This window comes from Ursus maritimus, unplaced genomic scaffold, assembly GCF_017311325.1.
Source record: "Ursus maritimus isolate PB19 unplaced genomic scaffold, ASM1731132v1 scaffold_1, whole genome shotgun sequence".
NCBI classification, from domain to species: Eukaryota; Metazoa; Chordata; class Mammalia; order Carnivora; family Ursidae; genus Ursus; species Ursus maritimus.
Window position 1 is genome coordinate 60,894,541 of NW_024423343.1, and position 14,732 is coordinate 60,909,272.

A 14,732-nucleotide genomic window follows, 5' to 3' on the forward strand; every position below is an offset into this window, starting at 1 on the left:
TACTGGTGCTGGGACCCTGCCTGGTGTTGGAGTTTGGAGATTTAGCTGGTCACTCTCCAGATGTGTACCCTTGGCCACTGATCTCTCTGAGCTTCAGTTTCCTTGGACTATAAAATGGGTGTTAGTAATTTCTACCCTGCAGGCTCCTGAGAATATTTAAAGGACATTGTGAACATGTAAGGTCTTGGCACTTGGTGAGCATCCAGTAAACATTTGGCCCCACAGGGAACCTGGTGTGAAATCATTCATAGTTGACCAGCTCTTGGTTAGGTTGGTGCAACAGAACAGCCACCATGCTGTGGTCTTTGGACCACTGTCAAATACTCTATACATAGAACTTGCTGGGGAGGAATATAGCTTTTTTTTTTTTTTTTTTTTTGGAGGTGAAACTATCAGACAAGGAAGCATTAGAAGACAAGCCTTATAACCTGCCTTTCTACCTCAAGAACATTTGGTTCTTCACTTCTCAGGTCTTCAAAGCACAGATCTAAAATGGCATGTTACAGAAAATTTCAAACCTCGGGATGGATCCATCCAGTATTTCCATTTCATGTGTTCTGTATATGCTTCCTGCAGACCTGGTCCCATGCAGAGTTTAACAGATGGAGAAAACGTGTACGTGAACAGTTGTGCTACACGGCAGCGACGGGTGCTGTCATAGAGGTTGGGGAGCACAGGGGAGGAGTGATGAAGTCAAGTAGGCCTGAGGGGGCCACGAGGAGATCACAAAGATTGCGCTTTGGACTGAGTCTTGAGGAGGGTGTGTCAGCAGGAGATGGAATTGGAAGAGTGGAGTCTGGTGAGAGTTGGAGAGTCTGTGTCAAGAAGTTTGGTGCCTTTGAAGAAACGTAAGGTGGGAAGTGCAGTGATCTGGCTTTGTTCTGTAAAGATACTGCTTGCTGCAGTGAGGGAAAGCAGACCAGCCAGTTAAGTTAGAGGACAGATGAGGAGGGTGGAACTAAACTTGTGGACCAAGAGGTGATGAGAAGGGTAGAGAGCCACCATGGAATGTAGAGAAAGCTTTGATTTGTGGCTCTTTTTGATAATTCCCATTGTTTGTTTTATCAGGTGAGGTGCTTTATCCATGGGAATGTTAGACATGTCTTTTCAATGTACATGCATGTTATATACATTCCTAACTACTTGATTGCATTTTCTTGAATCCCCGTGTCTTAAGCAGTTCTAGCTTATTGACCATCTGGGCATGGTGTGTATGTCTTTGGTTTAGCTCATTAATTCCTGGTTGGTAGAGCTCCCTTGGGGGAGGATCTGGAAATGTGTAGGCTTTTTTTTTTTTTTTTTTTGTCATAATGCCTGAGTGTCACTGCTAGCATTTAGAGGATGGAGGACAGGGATGCTAAACCAGCTGTTATATGTAGGACAGTTCCATGCTACAAGGAGCTGTCTAGCCCCAGATGCCAATAGTGTCTCTATTGAGGGTCCATCTTGGTTGACAGGGAGTGAAGGAAGGAATAATACTACGAATAAGAGCTGACGTTTACTGAAACTTAACTGTATGCCTGTGATACAGTCATCATAGCTCTAGTGTTAAATCCTCAGGTCAGTCCAGGAAGGTTCTATCCCTGTTTTACAAATGAGCAAACCGAGGCTCTGGATCTTGCATGCTTAACATTACTATTTCCACATGCTTTACTCTTTTGATTCTGTAACTTTTATTGAATATGTACACCATTTAATACAATCAGTCAATCAATTATAAGAGAAAAAGGAGAAATGCGTTTGTATTGTGTACTTATAGTTTATTAAATCTCAGAATACAACTCTTGGAAACGTTTCATGTAGTTCAGGAGAATACTGGGAAGTATCACCTCCAAGGGTGTTTTAAAATATGGAAAAAGTTTCATCCCGTTTGCGGATTAGGAGAAAGCTCTTTATGAGACACTCTTTCTTGACAGCAAACAGTTGGTGCTCTACAGTTGTCTCGTGAATCGAATCGACTCCGTGGAGGCACTCGGTGGCTTTAGAGGGTGCTGTGATCTTGCACATTTTTTACCTCACATGAAAGGGAATCTGCCTCAAGCATTCAATATCTTTGTAATTTGAAGGCATGTGTCAGTGATACAGGATGAAGAATGCGTCTCTTTCTTGGACATGCCTTACGCTCTCCGGCCTCTTTGGCCATTCCAGCTTGTTCATCTGCCAGGCATTCCCTCCCCTCGGACCCGCGTATCGTAGCTTCTATGCTCCTTCCTCCACAGGGCCCTTCTCGGTCTCCGCTGAATGTTATCTAAACGTCTCTTACAGCACTTATCATCGTACCATGAATTATAATTATTTATGTACGTATTTTATCACTTCTTTTAGAATAGGACACTAATGCTGAGTTATGCCTGCCTCCTCTGGTATCCTGTGTCTGGCCCAAAGCCATGTGGAAGCAGGAACTTGAGAAATCTTTGTTTTAGTGGAAAGGTAAAAGAACCACATGAGCCTAGTAAAGCAACTCCATCACCTAGGGGAGGTGATGGGACTGTGGTTGCAGAGTAGATTTTGTTTGGCTTGAACAAGATAAACATTTGTTTCTCTCATTCCTAACTAGCAGGAGAAGGCTGGTTTGGTACTCGTCTGGTACCCATCTTCCTGCTCTACCGTCCTGTGGTGGTAGTATTCATCCCTAAGGTCAAATCATTGTCCAGAACAGCTGTTGTAGCCACAGCCATCCTAGCTCTATGTCAGGTGGTGGAGATGGAGGAGCAACAGGGAAGGTGTGCCTTCTGTCTTCAAAGGAGACTTCCTGAAGTCCCGTACAATACTACTGCTTGCATTTCATCTCATTGATTAAGACTCAGTCCCATGACTGCACTTCACTGAGGTCTGGGAATTGTAGCCTTTCAGCTAAAGACCTTGTGGTTCACCTGAATAAAATTGAGATTCTCTTTCTAAAGAAGACGGGAGAATGAGCCCTGGGGTAGGCTATTTTGGTCCTGGCCATAGATGGTTAGGTGACACTGGGCATTTGTTTAGCTTTGTAGATTGCATTTTGGGAAGGACATAGACAATTTGAACTGAATTTGGAGGAGAGAAACAAGGATGACAAGAGAACTGGAAGCTATGTTACAGGAAGAATGATGGAAAAACGGGCTGTTTCTTTTGGAGAGGAGAAAAATCAAGGGAACAATGGCCGGCTCTCTCCAAGTATTTGAAGGACCAGCATGTGGACTAAGGATAAGCCTATTTCAAATGATTCTAGGGGATAGGAAGGAAATTGTAGGCACAGAGTATGCATCAACAGAATGTTGGAATTCAACTTTAAGGTCTTTTTAACCTTCACCCTTACATAGTAGAGGTGTATTACTGGGTATATGTATCCGTGAGTCTGATTTTGAGGTTAGAAATATTCTTGTTCTCTGGTTTCTGTACATTAGAATCCCCCTTTCTTGATGGTTGTTGTAGTGGTTATACAGCCAGCAGTTTCTTTATGAAAAGCTCAGGATTTTTCCTCTTGTCAGATGTGGCCTCTGTTTCCTTCATGCTTGGCTTTTTTCAAAATGTCATTGAGTCAGAAATGATTTCCACATGTAGGGCGAAGTGAGAATTCTTAGATTGTAGGCACTGAATATGAGGGTTTAGTAATTCCATATTGCCTAACTCAGTAATTCAAGAAATATTGTCACTGTGAACTTCTTTGGACTGAGGTATCTGTGTATCGGCAGGTGGTTAATGTTATTTAGTTAAACAGGAATTCTTTTTTTATTATTACTGAACATTTTAAGTACCCCTAAAATGTAATTGTTGAAATGTCTTAAAAACAGTTATTATCAACCAGAGAAATAAGCTTGCAGAGAGTTAATTTATTTCACTAAGTAGTAATGTTTTTTGAAAGTGCATAGAATAGATGGGTGCTCGAAAACTTGCCTGTCTTTGTGAATTCAATTCTATTTCTCTAGTTCAAGTTCATTTTGAATACAGATATGCTTTTCTCCTCTGGTATAAGAAATAGTTAAGGACAGAGTGTAATTTTTTTGCTTCTTTTTCTTTTTTAAGATTTTATTTACTTATTTGAGAGAGAACACAAGGAGAGGGAGTGACAGGCTCCTTGCTCAGCAAGGAGCCGTATGCGGGACTTGATTCCAGGACGCTGGGATCATGACTTGAGCTGAAGGCAGACCTTAAACCGACTGAGTCACCAATGCATCCCATAGTTTTTTTTGTTTGTTTGTTGGTTTGAGAGAGAGCGAGAGAGCTGTGTGTGGGTGTGTGGCGGGGGCAGAGGGAGAGGAAGAGAGAGAATATGAAGCAGGCTCTAAGCCCAGTGGGAAGCCCAATGCAGGGCTTGATCTCAGGACCCTGAGATCATGACCTGAGCCGAAACCCAGAGTCGGATGCTTAACTGACTAAGCCACCCAGGCACCCCAGGAGAGAGCATAATTTAAAATAAAACTGACACTTTAGTAATAAGATAATATTTAAGTTTCTGTATTAAATCAGCTTTTTTTCTTTGAATTTAGCTATCATGATTAGGTTAGTTTAAAAAGATTCTCAAACTGGGTTGCAACTATGACTATGGATATGCTGGAGTCTAAGCAAATGTGTGTGTGAAACAGAAACTATAAAATTCCAAGGGAGACCATATAGAGTTAAAAGGATCGGAAAACACTTGCCTAAAAATAGTAACAATCACAAACACTTGTTGAACATTTAGTAACCTGCCAGGCTCATATTCCTTCTTTTATCTTCATATTAACTTGATGAGTAAGGGCTCTTATTTTTAGATGAGGAAACTGAGGCACAGATATTAAATAACATGACTGCCATAGTGTTGGTAAAGAGATGGAGCTGGGCTTTGTACCCAGGCTGTATGACTCCAGGGGCTTACCTCTGGAAAGTTCCCGGGCTTCTGAACAGTCTTCCTTTCCTCCCTCCTTTTTTAGATTACTACAACAAGCACACTGCTATCTGGTTATTCAGACTTTGTCTCTTAACATTCTATGGAATAGCTGTTGGCTTTTAGACACACTGGGCTGAATGGAAGAAGGGAAATAGACCCTTACATTTGATTCCTTCACCAGCTGGCTTCGTAACACTGGGTCTCCTTGTGTGTACATACGTGTGTGTGTACATGTGCACACGTACACATATATTCCACATTGGTGGGATTGGTAAATTTTGTGTTTCCAGTAGGAGTTCTTTGAGTTACAAATAGTAGAGTAAGGGGTTTCAGTTTACAAAAGAACCCAAACAACAGTATTTCAATAAATAGTGCCCATTTGTTATTTGAGTCTCTCTAGGCCCGTTGGAGTCATTGCTTTTGTAATATTTCTTTAGGGCCTTTTTCTTCAGCCCAGAGTAATCTAAGGCACGTTCACTGATGCAGAGATGTCACCAAATTCTCCTCGGAAGCCCCTTTGACTGTATTTTAACTGGCCTGTGCGTTTATGGAAAAATGCTATCTCCCTGCTGAGGGGTTTTTGGCACTGCAAAGATGGCCTTGTACACGTACCACCACCTGTGTGGTACGATATTAGGAGCCCTGATAAGATACTTTATCCTCCAGAAATCTGCCCCACCAAGCTGGTGAGGAAGGTATTTGCGCATTAGAGAATACTTAAAATGCCACAATTAGAAAATTCATTCCTTTGAGGGCTTCCTACTTTCTGCTGAGAGTGCAAATACCCAAGGAAGGGCTTTAAAAATCACTTAAACTTTGTTGTTAATAAGTCACTGGGAGCAGATTTTGGGGGTCAGGGTTGAAAACCATGAAAACTCTAGCCACATTATGGGGATCCAAGGGACAGAGAAGGAAAGGATTTTTAGACAAGCTTGCGGGAAATGAAGCAGAGGTAGGACCTTTGAATTAGATAAGGCCCTAATTGCCTCATTCCTGGACTATCAGAAGAGCCTTTCAAGTTTAAGTTGCTTTTCCCTCTTCTTCGTAACTTTACCCACCGAACTCAGGGAAGTGTTGAGTGCTCTTAGTAAACAGTGAGCATAACCCTGCTCAGGGGAGAACTGGCTTCACTTAGATTCTGGCAGGAGATGCGGTGGTTGTATTGGTTTGCCTGAAGGGAGCCAAATTGCTGTGGGCTTGTTGTCTTTACGGTGGTGTCCTGACAGTTGCCACGCAGCCTCAGTAAGAGCACAGATTAATGGTCTGCCAGAGCTTCAGTAAGCATTTGCTGGGTTGAGTTGAGTTTGGAGCCTCTGCTCTGTGGGGTGGAGAATATTTAGGAAGGTGGTAAGGTCTCAGGGAAGCCTAAGGCTGGGGTCATGATATTTGGTTCTTTTTTTTGGAAGGGGCAGATATCCAGGTTTACATAAAGCCTTTCTCATTCAGCTAGAAGGTAACAACAACTTTATCATCTTAAGTTTTCCTTTGAATGTAGTGTAAAGGCATGATCACAGATTATTTTAGTCAAAGAATATGTTTGCATTTGTAGCATTTTTCTCTTACGCAGGAGAGAGTTTAGAGAACTAGGATAATGAATATTTTAATACTTTTAGGAAGAATTTGATAGATCCTTTTTTGTTTTGAACCCAGGACCTGGAGAATTTCTGAACTTTCTAAATGGAAAGCTTTTTAGCTTAGTTTCCATTGATTAAAATCCTGAATTTCTTTATGTCTTCAGTTTCTGTATGTCCATGTGTAGAGGCATAAACTGAGGTCAAGAGGAAAGCTCGTATGACTCTAAAAAGGCAGTTCACTGTGTAGTATAATGATTCAAGGTCCACTCTGGGAAAGCCTTTATATTTATCATCAAGTGTGTGTGCGTGTGTGTGTGTGTGTGTTGAAATTATACACTTAATAGTATTCCACATACAAACTCCAGAGGATCACCTGAAACAGAGTGATTTTAAAATAGAAGAAGTAATTTAAAAAAATGCTCATTGCAGGAAAACAAAGATGCATAAAGAAAACCAGTGACAGGCTTGGTTTTGGGTCTAGCTTGACCTTTGTTTCCTAGAATAAATCTTGATTTTCAGTCTTGCCCTTGACTCCAGACTGAGCCAATGGATAATTTGTTCTTGGCCGGGAGGCAAGGCAACCACCATCTATCCTTGCTGTCAGTGCTGAGGTTCCTACAAGCAAGGTGGGTCAGGGTTTGGAAGACTTCTCTCAATCAGAACAAACAGCTCTTATCTGGTGGAGCTACTGATCCCCGAGTATTTTATTGGCTTAGACTGTTAGAATATTCTAGTTGGATGACGAGTGGGAGTACCCAGGAGGGAACCAGCCTTTGTGGAAGGACTGCTGTATCTCTAGCATTGTGCTGGTGATTTACAGGGACCTCTTTAGTCCTCACCAGAACCTGATTTGGAGGTCAGAAATTTTGCAGGTAAAGAAACTGTGTATCGGAGAGTTTAAATCCAAGTCCACCAAGCTAAGCCAGTTAAGCAACAAATATTTATTGAGTGAAGAGTCAATAGTCAATAAGACAAATAGTTCCTGCCCTCACGGAACTTAGAATGATGTGGGGACAGTCAGTACTGTTGCAAGGGTTGAAACCCATGTGTGTCTCTTGGCACTTAATCTAGTATTTTCTCCATTAATATTTTATTTTAGCTCTTTTTGGTAAAATCCAAATTTCTTACTAAATTTAATTGAAATATTCTTTAATGATCCCAGTATCTAAGTTCTCATTTGGAATATTGGCTCATTCATTCGTTGTCTCAGGACTGTAACCATAGATACCCAATTTCTAGAATTGAGACAGCCAACTAAAAACTATTTTTTTGCCAAATCCCTAATATCAGTTTATTTTTCGTGATTGCCTTTTAAAAAAGTGTGATATAGACAAAATTCCAATAAGTGATGGTTTTATTTACTTGTATGTCAGTAAAGTTTTTATTGTATGTATTTTCTAGTATAGATTATTACTGGCATTAAAATTCTAAGATTTTATTTTATTTCATTTTATTTTTTTAAATTTAAAGTGTGTTCATTTTTAAAATTTTTTTTATTTTAATTTTTTTATTATGTTAGTCACCATACAGTACATCCCTGGTTTCTGATGTAAAGTTCGATGATTCATTAGTTGCGTATAACACCCAGTGCACCATGCAATACGTGCCCTCCTTACTACCCATCACCGGTCTATCCCATTTCCCCACTCCCCTCCCCTCTGAAGCCCTCAGTTTGTTTCTCAGAGTCCATAGTCTCTCATGCTTCATTCCCCCTTCTGATTACCCCCCCCTTTCTTTATCCCTTTCTTCCCCTACCGATCTTCCTAGTTCTTACGTTCCATAGATGAGAGAACTCATATGATAATTGTCTTTCTCTGCTTGACTTATTTCACTTAGCATTATCTCCTCCAGTGCTGTCCATGTTGCAGCAAATGTTGAGAACTCGTTCTTTCTGATAGCTGAATAATATTCCATTGTATATATGGACCACAACTTCTTATTTTAATGCGTGGTTAAAAATTTATAATGATAGTAGGTTTTTTTGCTCTCATTACTTATGATATTTATCATACAGATTAGTTAAAATCTTAGGGAATACACTCCACATTGTTTTTCCTGCTTCTGACAATCACTGCAGATGGACTTATAATTTTATTTAAGCTGGTTTTAATATTAGGACATTATAAATTCACCATATGCAGTCAGAAACCCAGACACCATTTTGTTACACACAGGTATCAGTTGGAGACAATATAATAATGTTGATTCTGTGTCAATAAGCTATTGAGTTGTTTCAAGTCATCATAATCACATAATAACACAAAGTGATGACATTTATAGAGCCTGAAAGTTATTTGGAGATCTATAAATGCTCCTCGAGCCCAGGGCGAGGGGACTGCTAGTATAACAGATAACCTGCTGGTGAGGCATGTCCTAAAGTTCTTTTTGCTCAATTTGTTAAGGTCAGTATAGCAGAGGAGACAGGAAACTTAGTTCATTCAAACATGAAAGTCTTTGCAACTATAATAGATCCTGTTTTATAGATTCCCAAGTTAAGAAAGTCAGCCCTACTTTTGACTCTGTGTAGGGAGACTAAAATCATGATTCTGTTGTGTTAGCAAACCTTGTAATAAAAATTACAAATTTTGATTTGTGGAATCAGATGTTCTTGTAGCCTTTTTTGAGGGGGGGTGCAGAGTACTTTTTCTACTCCAGAGTAGTGCTGGATATAAATGTAATGTTTTATATAACACGGGGTCCCATCCTTTACTGAATAAGCAGAGAATGACCCGAACATATACATAGGCTCCCAAGAATTTGGGGTTGATTTCGAGTCTTTCTGGTCTCTCATGCCAGGTCAGTATGGGAGATGATTGTAGAGTTGTTAATTAGATCAGAAGAAACAGTGACTTTAAACATCAGCATCCATTATTTAAGTCCACAAATCATCAAGATTTCAAGCCTTTATCATTTTTTGGAAATCATCTTGGCTTTACCCATATATTCTAATGTGTCACATATTGTTTGTTTACTGAGCATCATCTGGGTACTAGAAGGTACTACGTTGGGCACTAGGATTACGGAGGTATTTATTCATTCCATTAGGAACTCACAGTTTAGAACAAGGGCTCTGTTCATGGTAGAATCTTAATCGAGTCTTGCCACCTTGCCATCACTCTTATTTTGGTCACTTAATCTCATCTACTTCTTCTGTTCTTTAGTTTTCATATATCAGGTCATGGTGGGGGAATTTTGAACTTCTGCTTATAAATTTCTTTCTGAGCTATAACTTGTCACTAGAAGGGAAAAATACATAAATACTGTGTAAAACATCAACAAAACCAATTAAAAAAATGATACATTTTTATTAAAAATGTTGACTTCAGTTTACCAGATGAGTAATTATCAGTACTTACTGCCCAGGAATAGGCTTTTAAACTTATTGGTAGAATTATTTTCACATTCTTGCTGTACAATATTTAAGAGTTTAAGAAAATTCTCTTTAGCAGAAACCATACATGCCCATAGCTAAGTCATCAAGGTTGAGCCATACCTGTGTGTACCCCAACTGGTCTCCTAACACGTGAACTATGATAAAAGTCAGTGTTTGTGTAAATAACAATGTAATGAGCCCTACAGTAAACATCAACATTCCTGATCAGAGTTGTCAACACACTTGCTAATTGACCTGCAAGCATTGGTTACTTCAGAGAAAACTTTATGTAAACTGATCTCTACTTTCCGAAAATGTACACATTTAGAATGAGAGGTTATTTAGTTCCTAGCGTGAAATTTGTGACCTATAAACCCAGTTAGCAATTATGTACTAGTCCAGTCTGGATTTGGGCCATAGCTAAATAAGAATGAGTTACCATTTTGTACCAAATTGAGATTAGGGTGCAAGATGCTAGGTCTCGTTAAATTCAGTGTCTGGACAACTGATTGTTAACCTTAACACCTCTCCTTGGTGTTCCTAAATAACATGTAATAAGGAAGAAGGAATACAGCAAGGTGTTTGTATGATTCAGTCAAGAAGATCTATGTAGAGGTTACAACTGATTCAGTCCGTGACTTAGAGAATCACCAAATCCACCAATTGGGAATCAGTTTCTCCTGCTGCTGCTCTGGTCATAATATCCAGTATCAAGCCATTGTTCATTAGATAACCTCGTGATCTCATCTGCTTGTTAAAATGATCAAATTAGCATTGATGCTTGTGGCTTTAACACATCTGTATCAATTTGATTTATGGTTCAACACTTGGGCCTAATGCCTCAGAAAAACCCTGGTTCCCGGGTGTGATGCTGTCTGTAAATGCAGCGTTTGGGTGGAAGGTGGGTCGTCTCACCGTTTATAAGCCTTAGTTAGGAAAGCTGCCTGCCTGCAGGTGGGTGGAATCCCTTATTTCTCACAAGTGCTTATTTTCTTTTTTAGTGTTTGATTCCATTAAGCCATTTTACAGTAATTTACATTTGCTAGTCATGAAGCCATATAGGAATACTCTGGGCAGTTGGGGTTGGAAATCGGCACTTAAATCAGGGTGATATATAGTTTTTCTACAAGGTCTGTTAAATTATTAAGTGCTGAAGGGTGTTTTACTCTTTTCTTATGTATAGTTTGATTCATTAGTTCCTTATTTACCCGAGCAGGCGACTATTTTAAATTTTCTTCTGTTTGGATAGTGTTCTTTATAGCGTCCTGCAAGTGTTGCTCTTTGGCCAGTAAAGAGGTAGATAACCAGTCAGTCCTTGGGGAGGGAGTGGGGCTTAGTTTTCTTCCAGGTGGAGGAGGAGTCCATCCACAGGAACCTCAGTGACTTAGCTGATAGAGGAAGTTCGACATGAATTATTTGGGGAAGTACAGAAAAGACTAACACAAACACAGTGTCCAGGTTTTGGTACTGGCTGACAACAAGTTTTCATTGCTGAGTGTTCTTGGTAAAAACTTGGAGATTCTTTTGAAAGTTTAGGCACTCATGTGGTTGCCAGTTTATATTTCATTTAAAAAATTTTAAGTGTATGTGGCAGGGACTGGGAGAGGACATTTGAAGAAATTATTTTTTGTTATGATAATTATACTTGGGAGAGAAGTTTTCACCATAAAGCAGGTGTGTCTATGACTTTGTTTTTCATGACAATGATTCTTTTACATTAATGAAGACCTGCTTGAGGCTTTCAGATTTTTGGCTTGTTTTTTTCTGTGGGACTCCCCCCACCCCTGAATGGGTAAGCCTGTGCACACACCATGGAACATTCCAGGGTGAAGCAGGCCTCCCTGGAACTTAGATTCTTTATCACACTCCCAGGGGAGTTCATTTCAAGTTGCTGGTACTAGGAGCTGCAGCATGATATTGCCCAATCCCAGGCTCTCTTATTGCTGGGTGGGAGGGAGTGGGATTGCTGTTTCAGAAATTTTATTATCTTTAGAAGGAAAGAATTTATTATAGGGGTTTTCTTAGAAGATCTCTTTCATGTGGGTTAAGATGTTTTGAGCTCTGAATCTCCAAGCTGCTTACAGGTTTTAAGTTGTTCTCGACTGGGGGTGGTACGGCCACTCTCAAGGGATGTTTGGATGTGTGTGAGGTGTTCTTTGTTGTTACAGTGACCACAGGGAAGGATACTACTGGCATTCCACCTGTGGGGGCCAGAGATGCTATACAACCTGCTTTGCCCAGGGCAGTTAAATACACATCCCACTCTAAATGCCAACCGTGTCCTCTCCGGAAGCCCTGAGAAGCAAGGTTTTATTTGTAATGCTCTGCAGTGCTGATTGATAGTCCGGTTGTCAGGACAGGAGGTGCTGAATGAAAACGAAGCGGAGCGGGAGAGACTAGGGGGAGGGGAGGAAGGCAGGTAGCTTGTGTTTACGTGAAAATGGGGAATTACGCAGTTAGAACAGGTGGAAACAATTTCCTGCTTCTTAGATTGAGAGGCTACTCTGATAAAAGCCATTATTCGGCTGACTTTTGGTCATTGAAAGGAACTTTTTAAAAATTATGAAGCAAATATTTTAGCAGTCTTTGAGATCAGCTGTCTTGTGGGCTGACCGAATTCTGTAGTCTGGCTGCTCAGAAACATTCAGCTTGGTGGGGAAAGGATGCTAGGCTACCTTCGGCGCACCTGTAGAACCTGCTAGTCACTTGTCATACAAAGTGGACCAGGCCTGGGGCAGCTGGAGGGCTGCACGATGAGACCCATCTCTGCTAGCAGCTTCTTTTTTCCCCTAAGATTCATTTATTTATTTGAGAGAGAGGGGGAGAGAGAGCATGTGAGCAGGGGAGGGGCAGAAGGAGAGGGAGAGAATCTCAAGCGGGCTCCCCACCGAGTGTGACAGGGCTTGACGTGGGGCTTGATCTGAGGACCCTGAGCTCATGACCCTGAGATCATGACCTGAGCCAAAATCAAGAGATGGAGGCTTAACCGACTGAGCCACCCAGGTGCCCCATCTGCTAGCAGCCTCTTGGTGAACCACGGACCAGCTTACTCACCAAGCTCACTCATGCTGTGGCCCAGTTTCTGGGGAATGAGGTGGAGCCCCAAGCCCTTCTCATGACCAAAGTCTGTATCCTCGTTCAGGCTACGTTTACCCAGAGCCACCTTTAGTTTTAACACAGGTACTGGCACTGGTGAGCTCTAAGCTTTCCTACGGTCAACCCATTTGATCGCGTCACTCTTTTGCTTAACATTTATGGTACTTTATTCTCCATCTCCCCAGCCTCGTTCTCCACTCATAAGAGGTTCCTTGCACTTGTCCTGCGGAGGCCTGCACATTAAGCCCACACCTGTGTTGGGCTTCTCGCAAACTGTTTGGACTCTACACAAAACCTGGTCCCTCCTCTTTGCCCATCGTGCTCATCACAGTGGCCCAGTACAGTCTTACTCTCCATCATGAAGCCTTCTCTAATTACTCCAGCTTGTGGTGTTAGTTTTTTCTCCTTGAGGCCAATTGATTCTTGTCGTCTGTGCTCCTTATTAGGAACCAAATCATCTACAGTCATATGGCACAGCTTTGGAGCCAGAATACCTAGGTCTGAATCCTTGTTCCTCTACGTACTAGTTAGTTGTGAGATTAGGTCAAGCCTCAGTCTCCTCATCTCTGCAATGGGGCTATTAATACTATTTCACAGAGTTGTTGTGTTGATAAGTGAGATCATCTATGGAAAACACTTAAAATACATGGCTAACTTATATAAATAACTTTTGTCCCCAATAAATTTGTAAGCTCTATTAAAAAAAAAAAGGACCCTATCTTAACTTTGTTTCTTCCACAAGCCCTAGAACTATGTTTTGCACGTAGTAGGTATAAATATTTTTTGTGGCTTTAGTGAACCTGACATCATATTCTTTTGTTTTTTTTTTTTTTAACTGCACTTAAATGATGTGTGTACATGATCACTCATCAAGTGGCTTTGTGAGTTTTGCTTCAAAGTCCTTGAATTCTTGAAATGTCTTCTTAATACTGGTTTGCTCTAATCAGACATCAGGGTTCTGAAACAACAATTTGGAAAAAACAGTCAACTCAGTGGCTTCTAAACTGGATTAAAAAAAAGGGGCGCCTGGGTGGCACAGCGATTAAAGCGTCTGCCTTCGGCTCAGGGCGTGATCCCGGTGTTATGGGATCGAGCCCCACATCAGGCTCCTCCGCTATGAGCCTGCTTCTTCCTCTCCCACTCCCCCTGCTTGTGTTCCCTCTCTCGCTGGCTGTCTCTATCTCTGTTGAATAAATAAATAAAATCTTTAAAAAAAAAAAAAAAAAAAAAGATTTCTGGCCTCCTATTTGACAACCTGTTAGGAAAACCAGGCAGCTAGAATGTTGCACAGAAAGAGAGTCGTAGATTGGTTTGCTGTGTATGTCTTGTTTCAGTTCCATCAGTCGACCCTTGACTATTCCACCAGTTGATATTAGGCAGAGCAGGGTCTTCGCCCAATTTGTTACGCTTGGCTGTCATGACTGCTGTGTAAAGTTTTGGAAATAAGCAAGTGACTCTCAGTCTTTGAAAGGAACAGGACTTGTTGGTGTGGATAAAGTGTGAGAATTGTAGGGAATCATCACCCAACTTATAAACATCAAAAGTATGTCAAAGGAATAAAAATCAAGTACAGAAAAAGTGAAGTAAGAATTATGGGTGAATTAAGGAATTGCTTCTTACATTGGTTTCTTTGAGCTCAGTGAAGGTAGGACTATCAAAATGTCATGTACTTTAACATGACATATCTTTAAAAAGAGCACAAGCACCTCCTCAGGTAGACCAAGAGTCTGGAAGGACCAGCACATGTTAAGAGGATCTAACTGAAAATAGGATTTGCCATAGAAATTACCTTACTCTGTTAACTTTGGACAATGTTCCATTGACTACGACTTGCCTTTCTCTT

At 40.8% G+C, this 14,732-nt stretch overlaps 1 protein-coding gene across 1 annotated transcript in view; it reads left to right on the plus strand.

Moving 5' to 3' along the window:
* LRP2 (LDL receptor related protein 2) overlaps positions 1-14,732 on the plus strand; it is a 180,244-nt gene that overhangs the window by 1,210 nt on the left and 164,302 nt on the right. Inside the window, exon 2 of the mRNA XM_040636652.1 lies at positions 577-799. Within this exon, the coding sequence (XP_040492586.1) occupies positions 577-799 (223 nt within the window). The remainder of the gene's footprint in view (positions 1-576; positions 800-14,732) is intronic.